Source organism: Orbicella franksi, chromosome 3, assembly GCF_964199315.1.
Source record: "Orbicella franksi chromosome 3, jaOrbFran1.1, whole genome shotgun sequence".
Classification (NCBI taxonomy): Eukaryota; Metazoa; Cnidaria; class Anthozoa; order Scleractinia; family Merulinidae; genus Orbicella; species Orbicella franksi.
This window is the reverse complement of record NC_138147.1, coordinates 3,656,298-3,682,476: the sequence shown is the minus strand read 5'-3', so window position 1 is coordinate 3,682,476 and position 26,179 is coordinate 3,656,298. Positions and strand designations below refer to the sequence as shown.

The following is a 26,179-nucleotide window of genomic DNA, read 5'->3' as shown; positions in this document are numbered from 1 at the left end:
AAAAGAATTTATAATTGGCAGCCATTTCTTAAAAGGGTCTATTTTGATTGGCAGTTTCATCTAGAAACTTGCAAATTTAACTCCACTTGACAAGATTAGTCTGAGTTTTGACATGTTCCACCGGCAAAGAACACGTTGCTAAATAAATTGCTTCCAATTAAGTTGACCGGAGAATAGCTAACTTTTCGTTTGAGTGTAAATGCAAATTAAGACCTGAAATATTTTTCATTACGTGTCTGAGTATTGCGTCGAAATGGGTTGCACGAATTCGCACTTCGTTCAAAATTCAATGACTGTATACCCGTTTGTGGCGATCGAAAAAACTGTAATTCCTTTAACAGCTGAACAAATACGAATGGTGCGAGAAACCTGGGAGATTATCGAACCGCACAAGAAACAATTTGGAGTAGATGTCTTTATGCGGTAAGAACTTCTTACTGTAGACTTTCATTTCGTATTTAGGATAATTAACTATATTGCCAGCACATGTTGAAACTTGAAAGAGCTGCAAGAAAGTGTTTTACTTCACAAAATAACCTTCAAATCGAAGAAGCTTTTTTTCTGACGTACAAATAAAAAACTCACAGAGGTGAAAAAAGGCTAATAATAAACCAAAAATGTAAATGGAGGTTTCACCTCCTTACCAGAGAGGAACTGCTTTACTGAACTATACACTGCCCGAAAATCTTCATTTTCCGTACTTTGCCTCAGTTTTACAATTTTGGTTTTATTGATTTTGATTGTAACTCGGCAAGTCGTTCAAACGCACACATGAAAACGGAACTTTATTTCTCCGGTTAGGTCTTCTGTTCACACTAATCCGTCACGAAAACGGAACTTTTCGAAAACGCTCTTCAAACTGGAGGAATTTAAAAACGCCGGCTTTGCGTTTTGACGTGGACGAAAAAAAAAAAAAGAAAAATTGAAAACGCAGCTTTTCAAAAACGACGAGGTTACAATAATCATGATATTTTCCTTTCGAGTTTTACCCAAATATAAATCCAGGATGACCAGTGATTGTTGCGTTTTTAAGTTTCCCCGGCGTCGCGTGGATATAAAACATTTGATGTGTTTTCAGAGTGAAACCTCCGTTTTTCAAATTCCTCCGGCGTAGTATTGTGCAAGCGGCCTAAGAAGTGCGCCACGGGCGAAAAAGACATTACACAAATTAAATTTATGACGTTTATTCATTTCTGAGTATCATATACCTTATTTTCTGCACGTAGTTTAAACCTATCATTTTTTAGCTACGAATTAAAGAGCATTTGCTAGAATAATCTTATGTGGATGTTTTAAGAGATGATATAATTTGTTACAAGTAGTTTCGATCCGATGGAAAACCAGGTTTTAGTATCTTAAGTGAATTGAACCTCTGTAGCCTGAAATGCAAAATGGCAACTATAATTGCCAGGTAAGACATCCGTAAAAGGAACATCAGTCAAATTGTTGATAGAACACATGTTTTTGTATTGTCAATTACTGGTAGATGCAACACGTACTCAAACAATGTGCGTTGGTGTACAACAGACGTGAAGTTTCAAAAAGATCAACTTAGATCAAAGTGAACTTGATTAGAACCTAAGCTAAAGTGTACATTTTGTTAGCATCATGTAGATTAAACAATTATTCCACGAGCGCCCGTTGGATATGAGATGATAGAAAGCCAACGAGCCGAGTTGGCTGAGCAGAAAAATTGTGTTTCTAAAAACGCCCCCAAAATATTGAAAACTAAAATGAAATAAAAATAAAAACGGCCCCCAAAAATTACGCGTACGCTTACCATATTTGTAGAAAGCGGTATAATTGCGTTAAACAATGATCCAGTTTTTAATAATTGCTCATACAGTGAAACCTCAATTTAGCGGACACCCTCGGAACCTTCCCAAGTGTCCGCTTATTAGAGGGTGTCCGCTTAATAAAGGCTTACAACAATTGCGCAATGTTTGTTAACAATTAACATTCGACGGTTCCTCTGTACTGTAATAAAGTTCCAGGTTGTTAACGAAGCTATCCAGAGTTCAAGTTCATCAGCTTTCATTGCCAACTTTAATTTGTTTGTAATGATGCCCTTTCCATACAGCAACGATAATATGGGTACATTTAATAACTATTTCAAGGACGTAATCCAATGCCACATTGTCAATTCAGTCCGGTGTCCGCTTAATAGCGGTTTTTAACGATAGAAATTAACCAAATACAATTTATTTTAGTGTCCGCGTCCGCTTAATAGAGGTGTCCGCTGAATAGGAGTTCGTTATAAAGGAAAATACACCACGTTAATTTCGGGACCAGGCCACGTGTCCACTTAATAGAGGGTGTCCGCTTAATAGGGGGTCCGCTTAATAGAAATTTCACTATATACCGACCATGTGATCGAAAGAAACGGAGGCCCTGAGGAGAGCAGGCGACAATTCCAGTTAGCCACTGACACATGACCATAAATCAACCGATGGGCGCGCGCGTTAGATTCAACTAAAAAGTACAACCATATGACAAAAAAAAAAACCCCTCGGAACAAGAAATTAAGTGTGTAATACATAACGACTTTCGCATTGGATATAAATGGGTCATGGCGACAGTTAGGGCAAAGAGTTAATGTTGCGGGAATTAGTTATTTCGTGATGGACTAACACTGGATCCAGGGAGAGTAAAAATTTTCCAATCTGCTACATGGTGCACATGTTACAGAGCTGAAACCAGAAACTGGGGTTATTAGGCTCTGTGGGCCAGGCAAGGTCCGAGTGCGAGTTTGTCTTAAGTCAGGCCAGGAAAACAACACAGTATGGTAGGTTTTAAATGGCGAGCTCATTCACGCCCTCATTTAAGGGTCCCTTTTGTCAACCCCACGACTTTTTTGCTGGCCGAAAGGATCACTGGCTCAGGGGAAGAGAATTGTATTGAATCTCGAATTACAATGCGACGACTCGAACCGGCCCACCGGGAAGAAAACTAACCAATCAAAACGTAAACTGAAAACAATTGACTGGTAGCTTCTCTTGAAGGCAAGTAACGGTCTGTTTGACGTGAAAACATAAACGCTATCGACTCCTCTGCGTTATTTACACTCCAAGAGATTCAGTCCTTGACGGCGAATTATCATAATTATAAATCTCGCACCATTAATTTAGCTGAAAAAGTCGTTCTGCGACAACTAAATCGAAGCCATTAAAAAGCGTATAAAATTTAGGATCGAAACTAACCAATCGACAAATGGTAAAGATTCCTGAGAGGTTCGTAACACCTCCCACTTTCTTGGGTTTTCAATTTTGTTATGATCTGTTGTTCATATTCTTCAAGGTTGTTGGTTTATTTAAGGAAAAGATTACTTTCCTTTGTTCTCAAGTAACGTTCCCATTGCTTAACTCTTTTCCAAGTGGCCTGGTTCGAATAGTCGCACGGTGAAATTTGTTTCGTCTTCTTTATAGATTCCTCTCGATGAATCCTAATTTAAAACCTCGCTTCACCGAATTTAGAGGCATTATAGTAACCGACGTAAATAGAAGCAATTGTCACGCCAGAATAGTGATGACTGCCATCGAAAACGTGGTGTCCTCCCTGGACGACCCAGAGACCTTGGCGAGTTACATGTTGGAGATAGGAAAAAGACACGCCAGGCTCAACTTCAAACCTTCTAAGTCTCACGTAAGAATTTTTGACCCTGACGTTTCGTACCCAGACGTTTCGTACCCATTTTCCCTCGGTTCGTACCCAGCCCTCTACACCCCAAGTCATCGTCCATTTAGCTGGGGCGGGATTGTATATCAAACGACACTAAATTAAATTGTCAACCATGGTGGTGCCGAAAGATCTTTTCCTGATTGTCCCATGCCCGTATCAAGCTAATTGTTGGCCTAAATCATGTAATATAAAAATGACTGGTACACGTTAGTTGTTGAGAGCGTCCATAGATAGTGACAAAACGACAAGAGGGGACTTTTATTTCCAATCTTTTTTAAGAACGCGAGACTGCTGACTCTTAGGAACCATCTAGTCACTTTCGTTGTGTTTCATCTCTTATGATAATCTCTATATCAGAAGGAAAAAGCAAAAATTGAAAATAAAGTCTAAAACTACGAATGATCAGACTCCGGAGTACCCGAAAGGCTTATTAAAACCTTTCAGCACGGACTCTGGACTCAGGAATATTGAAAACAAATTAGCTCTGCCCAAGCCCCGTACCGATTTTTTTGAAACGTAGTTTCTGCTACAGGGGAGCACACTCGTGGAATAGCCTTCCGCCTAACGTTAGAGCCATTAGAGATAAATCCCCAACTGTCCTTCTCGTACTCCCACACGGCAAACATGTAAATAGTTGTTTTTCTTATCTCAGTCTTGTAACTGACGTTTCTATCGTGTTTAAATAAAGTGTATGTATGTATGTACCCTGTGACCCCGGGAGGGGGATGGGGGGGGGGGGGACTCCCACATAAAAAAGACAGGGGTGCTCGTCGTACCTTTTAAGGGTTAAGAAAGCGGTTTTGGTACCTGTCAGGGTGTTCAGCCTCAAAAGGTCCACAGCGGGGGCCGAAAAAATACGCCAGGAAATATTTGAAACTCAACTAACTTTTACTTTTGTCTCAGAATTGGTACCTCTTAGGGTAAAAAAAATTTCAAGCCACGCCCACAAAAAAGGATCTTGGTACCTCGTAGGGGTTTTTTCAAAATTTCTGACGAGCACCCCCGTCCTTTCTTTATGGGAATGCTCCCGCGGGGCTGTGATCAACTTCCCTCTTCGGTCTTGTTATGCTCGGAGGAATAATTTCATCGTTTTGTCCGGATGTAAGTGTTTTTAATATTCTCATTTTTTCCCTTTTCGCAGCTTACTGATTTAAGAAATGCGTTCATTTTCACCGTTAAAGGACTCCTCACGTCTCGCTGGAAATCAGAGGTAGAGGAGAGCTGGGTACTGCTGTTCGACTTCATGGCCGGCATCATGATAAAAGGCTACACTGACAAGTATTAAGACGCGTGCGCAGTAAAACCACCCGTTAATTCTCCAGTTGTGTCCTTCAATTTAAGGAGCTAGGAAATTATGATAAATTAAGTCGATTTCTCGAGTACAAAAACTAAGCTTTACATTGAACAAAACCCCCAAAAATTCTAAGATGGAAACATCTCCCCCGAAAAACCCCGGGGGACTTTCACATAAAAAGGATGGGGGTGCTCGTCATACCAAAGCGGTTTTGCTATCTATTAGGGTGTTAAGCCTCAAAAGGTCCACAGCAGCAGCTCTTGCAGTACCTTCTAGGGTATTGACAGGATATAGTGTTTTGTTTTAGAATTGGTACGTCTTAGGGGTGAAAAACCTGTCCCTTTTATATGGGATTCCACTCCCTGGGGGGAGAAACACTAAGAAGTCTAAACAGTGAGCAATGCAAGGATGGTTATGATTGACCATGACTTTGGAAGATCGAGGAGCTCCTCATAGGACTCCTTACTAGCCTGTGAACAGGCTCCGGATGGAGGGGTCTGACTGCGGTTGGAAGGGTCATGAAGGAACTGGGTGAGAGTGAAGTGGCTGAGGAGGGAATGATGTGGGGGCTGGGGGATATCCCCTCCTCTTTCTCCTCTCCTCTTTCTTCCCGCTTTCTCTTCGCCCCACCCTTGACTAGAGAGCCTTTTCAGAGTCTACTTTTGTACGCAAGAGTAGTAAAAATTATTGTCAGCTATATACATGCGAATGAGGGCGCTAAGAAATTAATTATTTTATTTCACATTCATCCACAAGAAATTAAAAAGTGTTCACTTTATGGTGCGGCTTAATTAAATACAATAAATAAAATGATTTGACCAACTGGAAGAGTACACACTGAAGTACAGTATAACCCAAAACAAAGATTACGACAAAACTTGAAGATATTAAATTGACCTAAAAATTTCTTTTTATCCTCTGCTGTGTTTTCAGATCATTTGAATCAGTTGAATAAATAAAAGGAAAACCTGGCACTATTTACAAACAGTGTATTGTATGTTACTTCTTTGTTCTGCCTATGAAGAAATATATTTCAAGCCTGGTCCATTAAGTCTAAGAGCTCATCACCCTTTTCACCTACAAAGAAGATAAACAAAATACAGTTGTAAAATTTACAACTTTTCTGGCTATCAATATTTTAAAAACACAAGCTTAAGACTGCTTAAATTGTGGTCCTCAATGGGTGAAATGATGAAAGAAATGCTAAAAATTCTAAAATGTACAAATATAGTGTTAGAAATTTTAGTGCCTCTTTCATCAATTTCACCTGTTGAAAGCTGCAGCCTAGGCAGTTGAAAGCTTGTATCTTTAAAATACTTTTAGCCAGAGAACGTTTCTAATTGTATTATGAATCACCCTGGCTGCAGTTCTTCAATATTTTCAGAACAAAAACATTTCACAAAGCATGCATATTTCTAAAAAGCTTAACCCAAGTTCCTTTGTCATAGTTGCAGAAATGAAACCTTTAACAAACAATAAAAGAACATAACTACTACCATCTGGTTTTTTGTGTTGAAATATTTGCAAAACATTGCCACTGACTCTGTAAAGAACATACTGGCTACTAAATAACGAGTTTCACTGTATCATAAATTAATTGTTGGGAGACTTTCCAGTGCTAAAAAGAATAACTTGTGAAAAGTGTTTCAAAATACAAACGAAATGTGCAAGGAAAAGTCGTACAATTGAATTTGTACACCATACTTTATCTGTCTAGACCTCTCAAAATTTGTGGCAACCATTGATTACATTGTTTGCCCCAGCCAACAAAATTACCATGCAATGTCATTCCCAATCCACCCTTCCAGGAATGAGGGCTAGACCCTGGGAACGAGGTTGATGGCTGCCAAAAGTGATGGACTGTTTGAGCAAAAGTTAAGAACTTACGGTCTCCAGTTCCTTCAATTGAAAATTCATTCATAAGATGAGCCAGTTCCTGTCTTTGTTCCTTCTAAAAAAAAACATAACAGAGCATTTCACTTACATGGCCAGCACACAAGCAAATTTACTGGAACAAAAGGATGTGTTTACATAAGAAAAGAGTTGAACTCCCACAGGATTGTTTTGCTACACCAACATGGCTACCGTTTCATTGTTTTGGAACACCAATATGACTGCCGTAACCTCATGTGAAAAAGCTCTATACACTTATTTTAACCTTTGCACATTCTCAAGATAAAAAGAAAGGATTCTCTTAGCTGATCTTATACATTTTACTCAGTTGAGTTTAGGAGAATTTAATTGTAACATTTCCTTGCAATAATCAGGTTAAGTGTTTGACCATAGAAGCTACTGGTGTTGCACACCTGTGCCTATCAACAGAGATTACATATCACATTTACAGTGAAAAATATTTGACTTTCCATTAGCTAAATCAGAGTTCTTCATTGCTTGTTTGTACATGTTACTGTTGAAAGAAAGCTTCTTTACCATATATGTACAGTTACCTTGTAAAAATATTGTGAAATACAAAATATGACATATTATCACGTGGTAAAAGAAAATAAGTAAATATATTTCAAGTTTCTCAGCTACAGTTACCTTTGTGGCATCTATTTTGATAACTCTGTGGGGAGCCTCTTTGCGGGTTTGGATGGCTGCTTGCCTGTAAGAAAAAAGCATTTGTAAGATGAACAGAAAATTCTGTTCTCACCTCGATGACCTCATAAGCCTTCGTGTTGGGGTTGTCTCCAATTTGAGAATGTATGTCAGCACCAAGCAACTACAGTAAAAACTAGCATGTAAGAACCTACATTTCTTGAAGCCTGGCAAAGTAGGTTCTTGTATTTTGCGGTACTTATTGGCAATTTAAGCAAAGTAGGTTCTTAATTAGGTTCTTAAGGTTACTTCAAACCTTCGTGGGAGTCCTCCAGAAAACAATTTGTACACGTGCTGTTTTCAAGGAAACCCCCACAAACTATATATCAACAGAAAGGTTATAAAATGTAGAATTCGATAAACTTATGTTTTGTTTTGGATTTTACTTTTCAAAGGCGGCAGAGGCCGTCAACTCCAAAATGACCGACTGATGTTCCAGCGAATTAATCGGGTATCAAATGCAATCGTTGATGCAAAATAACTGTGCAAGGTTAATCACAAAGCCTCAATCTCCAAAAACCTGTCAGCATTTTCTTTTATTTCTATTGGTTATCTTTTTATAGATCTGTCAAGTTTGACTATCGAAAAATTTGCGTAACCTGTTACGTTAAAGGCCGCCACGAGGAAAGTATTTAAAATAAAGGAATTCGCCGATACGCTTTTGTTCCATATCTATCGGTGAATGTTCTGACCAAATTTCATGGAAAACTGTCAAATCTGCATACCCTATTAATTCATTTAAAGAGAAGGGATTCTCTCGAAAAACGAGTGTGAGTTTTCACCTTCGAAAGATTTATAAACATATCACACCTTCACAGAGGAATGTGTCAACTTGAAAGCCACAAGCCAATGAACAGAACCCCTAGCATTCACAGTATGCATACTTGTGCTTCGCGGACATTAATTTTCTTGACCAAAAAAAAATCGACCAACATAGCCCCGCGAAGGTTTAAAGTAACCTTAAATTCAATGAAGGAGATATAGTTGTTACCTATATATTTTATATAATATTAGTATTTTATATTTTATATTTGTATTTATGTTAGTGTCCCCAATTAGTTATCTTTAGCTAAATACTCCGACACTCAAATAAAGTTTATGTATGTTTATATAAGTAACCAGAAAAATAAATAAACTTGGGTTTGATCCCTATATATACAGTATTTCTTCACAATTCAACCATGTATTTTCTTGTAATATAAATTTGCAATCTCAAAGTCACTCTCCTAGGTTAAAATGTTTATCATAATCGAACTGCAGCCCACATATGAGAACCTGCTTGATCTTGCTTGCTTAAACAGGTTTTTATATCTTTGGGTATTAAAAGGGCAAATTATTAAACCACTAGGACCTTACATGCAGATTTTTACCGCAACTAACTCTACCTGTAATCACCATCTGCAATAATCTTTGCATTTTCTGTCAAGTGCAACTCATTAAATAATAATTAAATGTGGCTAAATATGATTTAGGCAAAGTTAGACTCAAACAAATGCAGTCAGCGGTTTCCCCTTTTACGGTACGTGACTTGCGGGGCGGCCCTTTGGAGATTTGCAGGGCTGTTGTTTCACATTGAATTGCACGTATTGTGCTGCCAGCTGATCGTTGCGGATCATTTGCTTGTACTTTGGCGAATCTTTGCGGATTCTCGCCCCTTCCCGTCCCTCCCTCTTGGTTGCTGGTCTCTAGGTAAGTACGGGTCAGGTAAGTTGTTTCCACTGATTCAATCAGTGTGATGGTGCCAGTTAGCGGCTGCCTTTGGGGGTGGTTCCCACTTCCAGGGTTGCCATGGATACCTCCCCTTCTGCATGCGGCTTCTGCTCCCCGCTAACCTTTCAGGCACCAGTTCCCAAGCTCATCTATTTGTGATGAGTTTAAATATTTACTATAGCTAATTTCTAAGGTTCTAATTTTTCTGTTCTTTCAAGGTTTATTTATAAGCAAAAAGACTCACTCTTCTTCTTCATCCGTGCTGAAGAGGTTTAATCTAAACTGATCTACAGAAAAAAAAACCAGGAAGTACATTCCATTATTCATTTCAATTACAAAGCAGTGATGGAAAAAAAGAGGATTAACTAAACAACTGTAATGTTAAAATAACAGAAAAAATATGGGGATAATAATTTTCATATACTTTATATTCCTAATCCTAGAAATCATGCATGATATCTGGAGTGTACATGTTCTCACAAGCAATCACAATAACTTACTTTCCTGTTTCTTATTTGATCCTCCAACCAGATGAGCTAGGAGGTTCAGCTCAGCCTTAGCAAGGGGATTTGGGTTATCTGATGTTTCCTGGAAAAATATGGCAAGTAAAATGTCTGAACATTAAAAAAATACCTCCATGACAACAGAACAAGAAACTATGGATAGAGCAGATACAAATTTGCTAACAGTGGATGGAATGTCATCACATTCATTTAACAAAACAGAAACAACATGAAAAATTCTACAGCATTTTTCACTCAAGTGTCCAAAAGTAATAATCATTGGTTTTTCATTTTTATGCAACACAATTGGTTTAAAAAACTTGCAGCACTTTGTCATCTGACCATGAGTAAAACCAAAACCAATCGTGACTTGCTTTCACACATTTTCCCATGCTACAGGCATCTTCTTTGAGTTCTCATTGGCTGATTGAATTGTCTGTGCCAACTGTGATTAGCTAGAGTGATAACTTGGTTATGGTTTTATAACAATCAATTGAAAACTACTCTAATAACCAGGTTATTTCTTCCAAGACCAATGGACAAAGGAAAACTACTTGTAATGAAACAACCTTTTTGGCAGGGTTAGTGTGTGCAAGAGGGGAGCTGTGTCTGCAAAACCATGTAAGTAAATGTTTTTGTCCTTGTAAATTGTACTATTTTTTGCTTTGCTTAAACTTTGAAACTAAGGGGAAACATAACATCTGGCTAAGTTAGCGCACCTCACTAAATCCAACATATTTAATTCTCATTCTTACATGTAAATCAGTTCTGGTACAATAACGCAAGGATGCAGGAATTTCATTTAAAGCAAGGCACCAGGCAAATTAACTGGCTGTGAGGCTGATTTTGCCTTTATGGTTTGACAATCTGGAGGAAAGTTTTTTTTTTTTTTATAAAGAAGTTCAATTCAAATGGTTTTGCCTTCTTAAGAAAGCCAATTACCTTCCTGTTGAAAACGATGATGGGACCTCGAGGATGAATAACAATAAGACCTATAAAGATACAAATACCTACCACCTCTGATGCTACTGACACAGAGCTTCCAGGGCCTTTCTTAATGGCAGTGGTAGAAGTAGTAGAAGCAGCAGCTGTAGGAGGGCTGGTTACTGTTTCCACTGCTCTAGAGGAAGTGTACCTGGTTAAACAGAACACATCAAGTAGCAAGTTTCAGGGTATACATGTATGAACTTTCACATCACTATACAGTGGAGCTCCGCCTTACAGCCAACCTGTTAATGCAGCTACCTCGTTACTACGGCTGCTTTATTCTCGCCCAAAAACATTTCAGTCAGTCATTTTCTTATTTAAAGAACCCCTTTAATGCAACCACCCCATTAATACGGCCATATTTTTGCAGCCCGTTGGTGACCAGATTAACAGGGTTCCACTGATGTTTTTTAACTAGACACCAATTTACACAGTGGTCAGCCACTCAAGGGGTTAAGAAAAATTTTCCTATAAATTATCAACATACATGTTGGTTCCAAGCTTTATGACTCGGTCGCCAAGAAGTTCAAATGATCCTGGCTTGTCTGCTAGCTGATAACGGCATCCTGTCACAAAATGACTTGTTCTCGAAACCTGACCCTGGGCATTAAAATATCTGTAATAAAATCATACCATCAGGGAGTTTTATTTTGAAATAGATTTAAATTGCATTTCTGATGGGAATCACACGGGTTAATTGCTGAAGAAGCACTTATCAAAAAGTCAAATGCAAGTCCACTGTTTGTGAATAGTCAATGAATTCTTATGATAATAAGTAACAACTTTTGGGTAAAGTTATAATAAACCATTTCTGTACTGGCCATTAAGAATAAATTATACTCTTGCAGGATAAGATTATTGGTGGCATCACTAGAAAAGAGGACCAATGGCTAAATTAACCTATTCAAAAAGTTTTACACGTATAGTTAAAAACTAATCTGATATTTTTTGCCTTTTAAAAGTTTAAAAGCACTTTGAAATTCTCATTGATAAAGTTGTGTAAAAAATCTCCAGCCTAAATAATCAAGCTTGCTTTAGACCATACTGGGGGGATATCAGTCCCTGGTATTTCCTTTTCTTTGCTGTGCTCAACCTAAACTAATGTCTGCGTACAGCCCTCATTCATGACTTGTAAGGACGTGATGTAAAATGCACATTCTGTTTCATCACCTGATTGATCCAGGTACTTCAGTATCCCATGGAACAGGGCCATCAGCAGCTAAAACAAACTTGCCATTGGTATTTTGAACTTTGTCTTTTAGAAATATAGAAACCTACAACAAGATAACAAGAATAACAAGAGTGAAGACAGCATGAATAAGGATCAGAATACAAGATGGTAATCAACCCACAAGATTAACAGTCAAGAGTGGCCGAGGGAGGGTGTTTATTTTATTAACTATAGTGGCATTTGTCATTGGAATGTCTGTCACTATTTCTGATAGGTGATTTAGAAAATATGAACAGACAAGATGTTCTCATAACTTTTCAAATAAAAGCAGCGGGCCTACAGAATCATGTACATGCAAAATCACACAAGACAAATCACAGTTGGGACCTGAAAAGTTGGCCAGTTTCTCTGTTTGTGAACATGTCCTTAATATTTCAATTTACACACATATGCACCCACCCTAATATGCATATCCTGGAAGAATGAAAGAAGAGTCTGGCGTATGATTTGAAACTGTCCTGCCGTCAAATTGGCGTAACTCTAAAAATGAAAGAAAATCAAGAAGCACGTCAGTTGTATCAATCACCAACTCAAACGAACACAACAAACTTCTATGTGTAGAGTGTAAAAGTTATAATAAACATTAAACAGTTCTGGCCCTGGTTATAATTTCCAGCTCTCATGTTACAAATTCAGTATGTCCAATAACCCAGGGCTCATGGATTTTGCAGCTGAGCTAATGAATTCTGTGCTTCACTTGCCTGACTGTGGGATGTGACAGCTCTTGGAAAAATAGCATTGTTAGAGATGAAATTTTGGGGGGCCAGTGAGAATGACTTTTGGGCTAGTGCATCATACTTACAGCTTGGCCAAAGGACAAGCCTGAAAATTGGTTTTCTTTGCACTCTGAAATTATATAGCAGAATCTCCTGCCCACTCCCACAAAAAAAGGTAAAGACTGAAAATTCACATTGAATAATGATTGAATGTGTAATTAGACTACATTACCTCATACAGTAGTTTGTAAACATTTTCTACTTGGTTGCTTATGGCAGGATTATCACAAGCAAAACTTCTTATTGCATCCATGTGATTGTATGTGACCAAGAGGACATCAGAAGGTCTGAGGCACAAAGAAACCTTACAAAAAAAAAAAAAAAAGTAAAAGAGTTGACACAATGAGGATTGTGCAGTTCCAGAAAATATCCATACCCATCCCGAGGAAGGTTGACAGGAATTCCAAGGGGGAGGGGGTGGGGGGTTCAAAAGCACATTTCTTTTAAAGGAAAGAATGAAGCTAAACTCAAATTTCCAGAGGGGTGGGGAAGTTCACACAGAAAAACCTTATGTGGAAGGGGGATAGATTTTTCCAGGAACACATTCACAGATTTAATATCATGGATTTCAAAAAAGAGAGCTAGGCTGATCAGTGAAAACAGACAGCATCTTCAATCAACAGCTGTATCAGACATTTGTGAAGCTGACAATGTCCATTATGGTTATGATCCATGTTCAAAACATCTGCCACTAATGCTTGTCATTGTCTAATACTTTTCACGTTCAATTGTGATTTTCCCTGCACAAGTAGCAATAATGGAGAGACTTGTTAGATTACATGATCTGCTTAAATCTGAAAAATGAATTCACAGCAACAGGCAACAAAAACATGTTCTCCAGGTTACAAAATCATTTTAATGGCATGCAGAAACTCATGATAACAACTTAACTAACAAGATAAATTCACACAGTTTTCTAGTCACAAATTTCTCTGCTCTCCTGGACAGGCCCCCAATGTTATGAGTATCGTTTTAGAGCAGGGTTGTTTCTAGGCAGAACTCAGGATCGCCGGTAACAGTAACAAACTAATTTGTTTTTGTAAGATAACTTCAGGAATTTACAGCACTAAGCGTCTTCAAATTTGAATCAATCTCTTTTACAGCAGAACCTCTCACTCCAATATACATGAGGCTTAAAGTTCTAGAAACTTCTATTAGGAGCTAAATTAAGTAGTTTGACACAGTTTCTAATCTGAGTAATTACATAAGGATTAGAATGTTCTGGAATGTCCTTATACAAATTGGTCACGGCTGAATGACTTCGGGTTCTAGATTGTTCTAGAACTAGACTTCGACAATTTTTCGTAACATGATCTCTGAATAACCCCTAGCTGATAAAAAAATACTGATACAACTACAGAATATTGTTTTCAAACAATGACACTCGCAGTTTTACCTGATACTTAAAAGCCATCGTCATCAAGTCATAGAGCTGCCAAAAGGGATAAACAAACATGGTCAATTTTGGTTACTCCACAACCAGCCATTCTTACTTTTTATGTTTAAAAACAAAGTTCTTCAGTAGCAAAGTGCATGGTTCAACTTCTAATAATTTAAACACTTTGTCAAATTTTTGTCAAATTGATGTTCCGAGAATAGTTCATTTGTCAGTTATTGGAATGTTTTGCTCAACCATCTAGCCACTTAGGCTTGGTTACCAGCCGGTGTTAGAGAAAGGATACCAAGCTCCTCCCCTGAACAGAACGTAGACCGGACTCAGAGTGACTGGCAGAAATCAGGCCTATAGGCAAACTACTCCTAGTAGTTCTAAACCTGGGTCACACTGTAAGGGACAACCTGAACTTGAACAAGAAGACTCTGAGTATCAGTTTAAACAAAGAATGCTCTGTGAAATAGAATTGACTGCACATAGCACTAATCCTCTCACCTTGTCCATGCTTGCCGAATTCAGTCTCATAATTGATGCATGAGCCAGTCTGTCAAACACGGTTCTCATAGCTTTCTTGGAATAAGTATCCTGTGGTTTAAAAAGCTCCTCCATGAACCGTTTGTTAAACATTGTTCCGACGATATCGTGCATCACTAAAAGAAAAGAAGAAACATAAGAGTACAAAACAAAGATCTGCCTAATATACATGAACTTAGAGTGGGTTTCTCTGGGATGATGTAGATCAGGATCAATGATGCAAGATCAATCTGATCATGGTGCATCAAAGGAAGCAATGAATCCACTCTGGTCACAGATTCACTGCTTCGTTTGATGCACCAATTAGAATCAATGATGAAAGATCATTCCAATCATGGTGCATCAAAGGAACCAATGAATCCCTTGCGCAGAGTGGATTCATCAGTTCTTTTGATGCACCATGATCTGAGTGATCTTGCATCATTGATCCTGATCCAGGTCATCCCAAAGAAACATGCCCTTAGTACAGTACATTCATCACCGTAAAGACCCAAAAGTAAGCACTCTGATTACTTTCAGATTTAGCAACCTTTCGTCAGTCACTACTTTTGGAAGATTGCTATTTAGTTTACGTCTACTTTGGGATAGTCTAATTGTGTTAAATATGTAAACAGACATGCACATACACAGCACATAAAATTTAAGCATAAGCACGACTAGTTTTGTTTATATAAATTTGTTTTAATTAGTGATCTAGGGACCAAAAGGAAAAAAAGTTCAACATGAATAGCTCCTACTGTACACATGTTGACATCAGCCTACCAAATTTCACCACCAAGCCTTGCTTTGTAAATGTGTAAATTTTATCATGGACAAATTCCTCAAGCAGCAAAGATGAAAAGAAGACCCAAATGAAAATAACCTGAAAGTCCCAGATGTTTTGGCAAATTTTGTGCAAAGGGTAAATTTTGAGTGTGTAATGCATTCATTAATGCGTAAGACATATCTATTAATATCAGCTGGTACAAAATATTCCCAACCGTTTATATATATATTGTCTGGCCAAAACATCAAGTTATATTCCAAGTTGTTACCACCAGAGCATCATTACTTTTGCAGATCAGTTGCTATGTTACATGTAAGGCTTTACTAACAACCATGAAATTTTATCGCTTCTTTCATGAAAGGGTTGCCAATTTGGAACTTTTTGGGGTTTTATGCAGCCAGCTGCCAACATTTTTTTGCTCTGGTATCATATCATGCATGGTCTGAGTCACTGTCAATCCTCAAAATCTCATTATGAACAAAAACTCTCGAAACTGCTGCTTCACATGTGAGAAGACAAGACTAGCCTTTTCCTTTGCAAGCCCAAGATGTTTTGACTTTATTATTTGTGAGATTGAGACTTCAAAGTGTTTTAAATGCGAGCGCAAGATGTTTACTAGACTCTACAATGTTCAGATGTCACTTTTTTTAAAAAAACTTTTTTTCAGAGTCAAGAAGGTAAATTGGAAATCTTCTGCATTTTGATTCGTTTTAGGTTGGCTTCTCTATCATTTGCAACTGTGTTCTATTTAAGCTTGGTGTTATTAATCATAATAATTCGTAACAGTAAGGTAGAATAGACATGGAGGAGCTACAGTACTAAAACTGACAAAGCAGCTACTTTTGGCTTTCAAACAAAAGACAGCTACAATAAATAGCCTTTTAGTGAAAATTAACAACCTGAAAGTGTAGCCAAGGTTTCCAACAGAGAATGCATACTGATTAAATTTGGTACATCTGAATGGCATTGTTTACCCCTAATCACTAGTCCACAATTTTTACTACCCATCTAAATTGCACCCATTGAGAATTTACATCTGCCAGGTTGAAGGACCTTAAAAATAGTACTGTTAAATGTTCCAAAAAACACTGAGAAATTCAAGTCTTTGCTTTGATAGCTTCAGTCTTAGAAAACTAATTAAAATGGCATCTTCAATAATATTTATTTCTAGTCCTACAGAGATTTGTTCATTTAATTTCAAGATTTAAATGACCTTGCTCAGGCCTCTCACTAGAACACTACGTGAAGGCAAATTCGAGACCAAAAGTTAGCAAAAATATCAATAATAAACTGTAAAAGTTCTTTGTACCTAATAATCCTCGCACGGGTGATTTTAAAAGTTTGCTCTTGTTTGCTTACGCTCTAATATTAAATCTAATGATCGGCAAAAAAAAACCCTCAATGCAAATAGCAAAAGCTAATATCAAATAACTCTGTTTGGGAATCGGCCATTTTTATCTACCTTCAATTTTCCTGGCACTGACAAATTATAGGCAAAACTTTCTCCCATAATTGCATCCTGTTAACCTGATTCGATTGACATGAGTCCGGGGAGTTTTTGCATATATGTTGTTGTAAGTAAACACCTTTCATAGAGGACCAGCCTCGAGGATAAGAAAAGGCAGGAAATAAATGTTATTTACGATGTTGGTAACAATTTCTCGCTGACTAATTAAGCTAGCCTACAAAATACGATTAAAAGAGGCTTTCACACAAAAAATTTCAGCACAAGCAAAATATTTTAGCACAAGCAGCCATAAAAAAATCTATCCACGACAGCTGAAAAAAATTTGAGAAACATCCAACCTTGTCGCTATCTTAAAAGAACCAACTTCTCAGAGATGAAGCTGACATCGCAAATTTCATTTGGTTGTCGCCCAAGGCAAACAGAATACGAGATCCTTAGTTTAAAAACAATGGCGACTCCAAGCTGAGTTGCTCTAAAGAATGAAAAAGACTCGATTCACATTGTACAATTCAAACTTCTGTCAGAAAAGAGATCGAGTATTGGTTTGTAAAGTCTAGTAGTGAGGACGACGCCATTACGAGCAGGGCGAGAATTCATACGCTCCACTGAAGCTTACCTTTTCTCGCTTTCTCGTCGGGAATAGACTGTGCTCTCAATCTTTGATCCAAGATATAAAGCATCTCTCCCCCGAGGTTGAGAAATAGAATTGGTAAAGTTCGCAGAGACATCCTGTCAGAACATCCAGCAACACAAACCTGACGAGACGTCGATAGCTTGGTAGCAACTGCTCGCCAGGGAAGATCAATAGATTATTGAAACGTTATTAATCCGCTTGGTAAAGAGAACTGTGGGAGGGAGGGTGGGAGGGATGGAAGACTAGGTAGACCACACTCATACCGCTCAGGGGACCCAAAACACTTCTTTTTTTCGTTTACACTGAACAATATCATTGAAACGTTAGTCTGGAGAGGGCTGAAAGACCGAGCCGTAAATTTTCTACTAACTTTTCAAGTAAATTTTCTTCCATACCGCAGTAGGCGGTTACCCTAAGTATGTACACCTCAATAAACAATTTTAGAGCGACGATTTTTAAAGTAAACAAGAAGCTTAAGGAACTTACAAACCACACGGTGAAACTTAAGTACATTTTGGGCTTTTGGCTAGTAAAAAATAAGTAGAACTTTCAGAAGTTCTTTGTGCTGAGATGGAGTGGTGTGAGGGCGGTTTTTGGCGTGATAACACTATCTTTTGGAGTGATCCCATTAAAGGTCTCAAATTTTGAAATTTCAGAAAAGTAAAACAGAGTGATTTGAACGTATAGGGAGTAAAGTAATAGTTGTCATTGATCTACAATGCATGTAAATAATTGTAAAAAAAGCTAACGCCTGCGTTCAAACGCAGAAACTTACTTGTCCACTTGACTTGGCGCGCTACACTGGAAGAAGGAGAAGTTTTTGCCAATCTCAAGGGTCCAGATGGACGGGCCATCTCCACTGAGAAGTTTCCGCGTGAGTACTTGAAATGAGGAGGACGAAATAATGAAAGCGAGGTCATAGCCCCTGAAAAAATCTTCGGGGCGGCTAAACACGCAGGACACCCAGCATATATACAGAGGACACCAACACAACACTATGTTTGCGTTCTCCTTCGTTCAAACGCTACTGAATTGGGTTACATTATCTGTGCCATCTTAGATATCCCTAGCGCGTCATGTTTCTGCTGCATGGTAAACTTGAACTTTTAACCGTTAGGTTGCCTCCAAATCATGGTGGACAAGCTCAAGACATCAACAACTCATTACTCCAATATGAAAAGAAGGGGGTGCTCCCGTCGAACCTTTTAGGAGTTAAGAGCAGCTTTGGTGCCTCTTAGGGTGATCAGCCTTAAAAGGTCCACACCGGCAGCTTCTGCGGTGCCTTTAGGGTGTCGAGCCGAAACAAAAATGACAGAACAGATTATGAGTTGTTTTAGAATTGGAATCCCTCAGGGGTGAAACCAATTTCAAACCACGCCAACAAAACAGGATTTTGGTGCCTCTTAGGGGTTCTTTTCATAATTTCAGAAACAGTCGAGTTCAAATGGTGATAAAACTGACAAAATTTATTTAACACAAAATGCATCCATTTGCACCATGTTTAGCTATGAAAACTAAGAGCAGCAGTGTTAACATTAAACAAAAATACTTTGTCTGTATATCTTGTGCTTTAAATTCATTGTTACCATCAATAGGTCACTAGATGTTAGTTATGATAACTACCACCAATCAAAAACAGATATTGATATCCATCAGTGTTGAGTAATTTCTTGGTTTCATTTCAAGGTTTGTTGTTGCTGGTCTGTTAGTTGTAAGCAGTGTCTCCAGCAGTCTGCCTTGGACGGCCATAATGGTCTCCTGCTTGTGAGGCTAATTTGTTAGTACCAGCCTGCATACTAATATGACCTTCCCTGCCCGCCTTTATGTCCTCCTCGGTGAAGCCTCGTTCATTTTTTTCAGCTATCTTTGGTCCCAGGGTGGGGCCGCAGAAGCCTTTGCTCTGAGCCTGCAAAATGGCCAAAGAAGAAAATGGTGAATGATTTTACAACGAAGCCACGGGAAACAGTTGAAGGTTCACATTGATGTACGATCTTATACGGAGCGTCAAATACCAAATAGAGCAGTTTTATTTGTGACAAACAAATAATGGAGATTGTTCTCATCGACCGTCAAATGAACGAAAATCAGTTTCACTGTCAGCCGATAAATAAGGATCGTAAAAACTCTTCAGGGTCTAGTGGTCTGAAGTTTATCGACCAACAAGGTGAAATAACTTACTGTCTTGAGACATCACTTCGGCACAATTACCGGCCATTATGTCGCTAAATTTAAACCCCCCAACTTAAAATTACAAGTGGTGAAAAACGAGGCGATGATTGATTGCGAAGAGGTTGCAGACAATAAACGCTCACCGTGCTTCCTAACTGGCAGAGGGTGTTAACAACCTGCAACGAAAAGAAAAAACACTTAAACGCCCTTGTACAGAATACAAAGCTCGATCCAGCGCTGTCGGTTACGTCTGGGTGGTTCACTGATTGGATCTATGAGTAACTAGTTAAGTCTAGTTGTGAATTAATGATAATGTGGAAGCCTCTTCAGGCGTTCAGTTAGTTAGACCGTGCCGCGAAAATCGGTGAGCCATAAAAGGAGAGAGGGGCTTGGTGCGAGGAGCGTGAGGTTAAGATATTAGAGGTACGTAACACTTGCGTTATCACTCATAGAAATGTATAACTCCTTTGAAAATACGTCTTTTAGTTGCATGTCAGTTCCCTGCCTGAATGAATGTCTGTCTGTCTGTCTGTCTGTCAGACTGACTGACTGACTGTGTATGTCTGTCTATCTTTCTTCTGTGCGTGCCGTTTCAGTGTCTTGTATATTTCAAGCTGGGCTTAAGGTCATTCCCAGTAGTGCATTGCACATCCCTACTGCGTATTATTTCACGGGTGATTAGCGCGCGCGCATTAAAGAATGGCGGCTTTTTCTTTACGGCTGGACCTCGCCATAGAGGTAAATCGTCATTTTCTCGCAAACGAGTATGGTGTTTTGTATTGAGTAATAAATTTCTCTGTGTAAAATAAATATGGACCAATTCTCAGTGTAGAACAAAAAAAATCGTCGGAAACGTGAATTTAGCAAGCAATCGTAACTACAATCATGGTGCTGTTATCATAGGATTTATTGGGTATAAACAAGGTGCTTTTGCTCCTAAACGAACATGGGGACCCCTCATTTTTATTTCAAAATTTAATTTCCTATACTATAACCAATCAATAGGTAAAGTTTCACAGAAATCTCAGTGCAGGTTCTATTTCAGTGGAATGGCCTTAAAACGGAAAGTGGGGCGGCGAAAACGTAGTTTATATGAAAACATAAATATATCCTTACCGCCATGACGTTTTGCTTCTGGTACAGATAAGGGGTCGAAAAGCGGTCAACCACGCCATAACTCTCGCAGAATTTCAAAAACTTCTCAATGTTTTCTTTCTGTTAAATAAAAAGTCACGAGGTTACTGTTAGCTAATTGGGATAAAAAATAACTTACCTTCTTCCCCAACAAAACGTTACGCAGAATTAATGAACATTTTATCACGCCTGTTTGTGACTCGTTTCCTATGCCCACGGAGCAGGACCTTCCTTTGACTGGAGTGGTGTGAAACAACAACAACAACAACAAAATTCAATAATAATCAACCAGGCAGGCTAGCCGAGTGCAATCTCGTGCCCAGAACGGCCACGTACACACACATTACTTTTTGACGCTCCGTCAAGGGATCTGGGAACGAATTTTCTTTAGCGACAACACGCTGTATTCGTACCTCTTTGTTCGTTTTCATCGCAGGATTTGAGACTTTCGATGTATCATTCACCTTGACGGCTCCAGGCTGCAGCTTGTTGGCGAGTCTGGAGACAAAGAACGAAATTGTTTTGTGCTCTGTTTCAAAATCGAGGACAATCCTAGTCATAGGATTGTCTATTCCCAGAGATTATTTCATGTATAAACTGTTTTTCACTGACGCTCAAAATTAACTGAAAACCTCAGTGCGTATCAATTATGCTTTGGACCAGGCAGGTGGAGGAAGACATTGTACATACTTTGCTTCCGTTTGTTTTTGGTTTGAAAAAATCTCCATTCTCAACACGTAATAATTATTTCTCGATCCGAAAGCGCTTCTCGAGATAAAATGATTTAGAAGCTTGAAAAAAGTTTAAGTCATGTATTGTCAGTGTCAAGAGATAATTATGAAAAATTACTTCGACGCGAAATGCTCAGAGAAAAAAAAGAAGCATTTAGAAACATATCAACCATCAAACACTGAATATAACTTTAGAGTATAACTTTGTACATACATTTAGTGTCTACACGTAATCGCCTTTTCTTCTATTTATTCGTTAGTCGGATTTAGTTTTAGTGGGTTTTGTAATTTATTAGTCAGTAACAGATGTAGAACCAGTTTTTGTATGGATACTCTGTCGATAAACCATTATTATTATTATTATTATTATTGTTATTACTATCATTATTATTATTATAACATACTTGCAGAGAACTTCCCCGCTCTTCAATCCGTGAGCAAATCCACTTCCGGGACCATCGTCATCTGATCCCCATGCCACTTTCTCCCCAAGTACGTCCTCGATCCATTTCCTCGCGTCCATCTCCACACCCTTATCGTACTTGGCATCTAACTGTATATCAACAACATTGTTGTGGGTAAGAGCCTGGGACGAGTGCTATTTGGTCAGCGCCAACCAAAAGACACGTGGGCTCTGGGAACGAGATTGCCATGTTTTAAACCAAGGCATGCATGCGCCGTGAAACCGGAACTCCTAAAACTTGGAGTCTGGAAATTGATTATTCCAGAACTCCGTGTCTTGGCGCTGACCAAAAGACACGTGGGCTCTGGGAACGAGATTGTTCCGAATGCAAATTAAATTTTCTGATATCTGTTCCTGCCTCACCTGAGCGCACGTAACTGGAATACAATCCACTCTGTAGGTGGTATCAAAACATTTAGACAATCCTAAACAATCTTGCCAAAACATGGGACGTAGGTTAATTAACCCAAACAGAAAAAAGTACGAAAACAAAGCCAAAAGATTTAATACCAGCGTTAGGCTATATTAGATTTATTCGTGTCTAGAAGTTCTCTTCAATCGTTTAATTTGGAGCTCTATGATGAGCATGACTTGGGAAAGTCAAAACCTTAAAGGTCTATCTTCACGAAATGTGCTAGTGCTGTTAAACCTCCTGTGAAACAATACTGTGTGAGTGCATTGAGGTTATCAAGGGGGTGTCACGCATACTCTGTGTTGTGATGTCAAATTGAAATAGTCTGTGAGCTGACTTTCTGAAATTTCTGAAATTTCGTCTGACAATGCACCAAAATTGCGGTGATAGCGTTTCTTTGAATAGATCTTTCTCCAAAGAAACATTTACAATGGAGTCCTTGATCTCTTTTATGAGTGCGCGTGTGTCGGGGGGGGGGGGGAGGAGGAGGGAGGGAGAGGACTGCCTTCTTTGTCGAAGGTGTTTATTTGATCAATTTTGAGCTGTCTGGGGGTTTTCGCCGGAAAAGCAGTAAGTGTGTACCAAGCGCCTGTCAGCGAAAACGTTTATCTTTGCTCTTGTGAAAAGGGATTCAAGTTCGATTTCGTTTTCGCCAGTGATGAGTACAATTATTTAAAGTTGTAACATGCTATTTTAGACAAGAAAATAACAATTTAACCGTCCGTGGCATTATGTTCAGTACTCATACTCTATTGCAGTTGTAACCAAACACGATGTGTTATATGAGCTGACCTTAAAACAGGGTTACCAAGTAAAGTACCTTAAATGGTTTGATTATCTCAGCAACACCACCATACCCCTGTTTCCGCGGCTGAACGTTATCGATCCCCCCCCTTCCACATTGAAATCATTCTGTACGAGTTAAATGTAATGAAAATTGTAAATAATTGAACCATGGGCAAGCCAACCGGGACTAACTAATCAAAGCTCCTTGCCAGTATCAATCCTAATCAATGACTGACCTAACCAAGAAACACATTTTATAATTTGCTTAGCCTGTCACTTCTCTTCGTTAACAAAGCTTGATTAAAAATTTAATTAATGCGCGTGTTTGCTGATGGACCCTGTTCGGGTAACCGGCAATTAAAAGCTAGATCAAAACTGAAGAAAAACAATTTTTGCTGAGAAAGACTTGGTTTAAAAATTTCGTGACTGTAGAAGCAAACAAGTAAAACAAATTGAAATTGAAATCCATTAAGTCACTTTAACTAACAAACACACCTCAAATTAAAAGATAACGGAGACAGGGGCTTTCTGTGGTTGCAAAGTTGTTTACTTCGCGTGCACGATACCAAATTTGCAGACTTCGTTGTTGGAAGGGTGAAACGACCTTTTTAAATCCCCTTTAAGTTCGAAGGTACATATCCGCAAAAGCAAGGTATCTTCAAAACCATTACTGATTTGCACCAACCAGCAATAATTTTTTTAAAATGGCATTTTTTTTTGTAGCATTTTCAAAAAGAGGGGTGCCTTTGATCTTGCAAACCAGTGAATCAGAAAGCTTTCCAGGCTACGCGGCGAAGAATTTTCGCCTCGATTATCTTCTCTAGAACGGCAAATTGTAAACCATTCAATAACCCCTTGTGAGTTCAATCTCGCTTACAAAACCGATCAAAACAAATAAGTGTGGAATAGAGTTTCAGTTTTACCCTTCGTTGGACATCTGCAGACATGCCATAAGCTCTTCCTTTGCTTTCCGCCATGTTTGCCAATGTAGTTGAAGCAGTGCGACTTCTGTGATGAACAGTTGTTTCACTTGCTGACTGTACAGTTCTTGACAGTCGGGCGCGGGAGACAGAAATGCCAAGAATGGAAATTGCGCAAAACGTAAATAGATAAATTCATTCGTTTCGCTCCAGCTGGCGCAAAATTAAAGGTACGAATCTGTCTTTTATTACTCGTTCCTACGGACAAGCAGCGACTAGATTGTTCAAAAATAGTTGCCAACGTTCGTTTTCAAAGCAAACTGTAGTGATATTTTTGCTGTGGTGTCCTTCGGTAATCTATTTCAGGTAGGCTATCTGCGTAAATATGCCCCGAGAAATTGATTGTCGGCCATAATAGTTTTCAACCTTATATGGAAATGAAGGAAATGTGAATAGAACTCTTGAGTGATCTATATTTTTAATGACAGAAATGTCTGATCTTCAATTAACTTCATAGTATATAATAGCAGTACGAACCCCCCTCTTTTTTTTCGCGAAACCTGAAGCCCAATATCCTGAGAGACAGAGATTCCCTTCTCTGTCTGCTCGGTGAGAGACGAGAGGGAAACTCTGCTCGCTAGCTTTTACGATCGATCGTTTGAACAGCCGCCGCCCACGACCAGCGACGAATAATTTTAAATACTGGTTTTTGACAAGTTTTAACTGGTTTATATCAAATTCTTAACTTTATCTCACTGAATAACTGCCAATCTTTGCTCTTTAAACTGTTTACAGCCTTCTATTTTATCGTATTTTTATTCGATCGTTGAACGCGTGGATAGAATCGCGAGAAAAATGGATGCCAACTCAAAACGGAAGCCTCCCTGCCCCCACCCCCCCCTCCTCGTGCTTCGCGCTCGCTTCGCTCGCTTTTTCTTTCGAGTGCGTTGAAAATTGAGAGGCTGTGAACAGTCTATTTGATCTCTTGCTGTTTGAACAGTTCCAGACACTATTGCTGTACGTAAATTCACAAGCAGCGTCAAAAGAGCACGATGTGGGGGTTGACAGGCAGGTTATTTTCATACTTGGTGACCAAGCACGGTACCAGAGTAGAATTCTGGCTGGAAACTAATGTGAACACACCTTTTTTTTCCAAGTATTCACACCAGAATTGGGGCACAGTGCCCGTGCCCGGGTACAAGGTCTCGACCCTGTACTCAGGTATTAAATGATGCTTTGGAGTAGGCCTTGCTTGTCAAGTTGGAAAAGAGTTGCCTGTCTAGTGCCCGGAGGTATCAGTTGCCCCCGCCCCCCAACTCAGCAGTTAGTTTTCCTCGCCTTACGTAACATACAACTGCACATGGATCATTGCACTTTAGATGGACGAAGGCACAGCCTTTCGTAATTGGCGGTCTCTGTTAGTGTACCAGTACAACATCGCCGGGCTTATTACAGAGTTTAAGGCCCGGTGCAAACGTCGAACTTTTCACGATGAGCCGAACCTAATAGCCCCAATTAAGTACATCGATCGACGTTTAAATTCTTTCGACAGATGTTATTTGGATCGACGTCGAACTTTTCATGTACCAAGCCTAAGGCATAAATTATGATAACTTATTTTACAAGCAGTTTACACTTTGCCTGAAAATCGCTGACATTTCCATGTGATTTGGTTCAAACTAAGCTGTTAGCAAAGTCTGAGTCGTCTTGGCAACCTTAGATTCAAGTTTTGTTTTTATCACAGCTTTGACTTGGCTGATTTCGTTCATTTGACGTTTGCACACTTCAACGGTACACCATGATGTAGAAGCAAACAATAGCTATTGAACAACTGAGTCCCACGGTAGTTTCTCCAGTGTGCCTGATTTGCAAAATCTCGCGGTCCACCCCAACCACTGCCATGGTAAAAGCTGTAATCTGCGTCAACACGGTTAACAGCCAGGCGGCTATGGCAAGGTTTTGGAGGAGACCTTTCGTAACGGTAACTTTGTA

The 26,179-nt window shown here is 39.0% G+C and overlaps 4 protein-coding genes across 4 annotated transcripts in view; 2 read left to right on the top strand and 2 right to left on the bottom strand.

The window, feature by feature from the left end:
- The window catches only part of LOC145480727 (uncharacterized), a 317,856-nt gene that overhangs the window by 3,287 nt on the left and 288,390 nt on the right, over positions 1-26,179 (top strand). The window lies entirely within an intron of this gene.
- Positions 184-5,581, top strand: LOC145480703 (globin-2-like). The gene is made up of 3 exons (XM_081459008.1): positions 184-423; positions 3,426-3,642; positions 4,820-5,581. Exons 1-3 carry the CDS (start codon positions 254-256, stop codon positions 4,961-4,963), a joined length of 531 nt encoding a protein of 176 aa, XP_081315134.1. The 5' UTR covers positions 184-253; the 3' UTR covers positions 4,964-5,581.
- Positions 5,686-17,724, bottom strand: LOC145480702 (protein OSCP1-like). The gene is made up of 13 exons (XM_081459007.1): positions 17,555-17,724; positions 14,666-14,820; positions 14,174-14,209; positions 12,950-13,081; positions 12,401-12,481; positions 11,941-12,044; positions 11,258-11,386; positions 10,798-10,918; positions 9,781-9,868; positions 9,525-9,567; positions 7,514-7,577; positions 6,860-6,923; positions 5,686-6,049 (listed from the first exon to the last, which is right to left on the bottom strand). The coding sequence occupies exons 1-13, from the start codon at positions 17,664-17,666 to the stop codon at positions 6,006-6,008; spliced, it is 1,173 nt and encodes a 390-aa protein (XP_081315133.1). The 5' UTR covers positions 17,667-17,724; the 3' UTR covers positions 5,686-6,005.
- On the bottom strand, positions 18,195-24,459 carry LOC145480697 (calponin-1-like). Its single transcript, XM_081459003.1, has 6 exons — positions 24,191-24,459; positions 22,011-22,159; positions 21,289-21,373; positions 20,858-20,956; positions 19,885-19,917; positions 18,195-19,478 (listed from the first exon to the last, which is right to left on the bottom strand). The coding sequence occupies exons 1-6, from the start codon at positions 24,242-24,244 to the stop codon at positions 19,278-19,280; spliced, it is 621 nt and encodes a 206-aa protein (XP_081315129.1). The 5' UTR covers positions 24,245-24,459; the 3' UTR covers positions 18,195-19,277.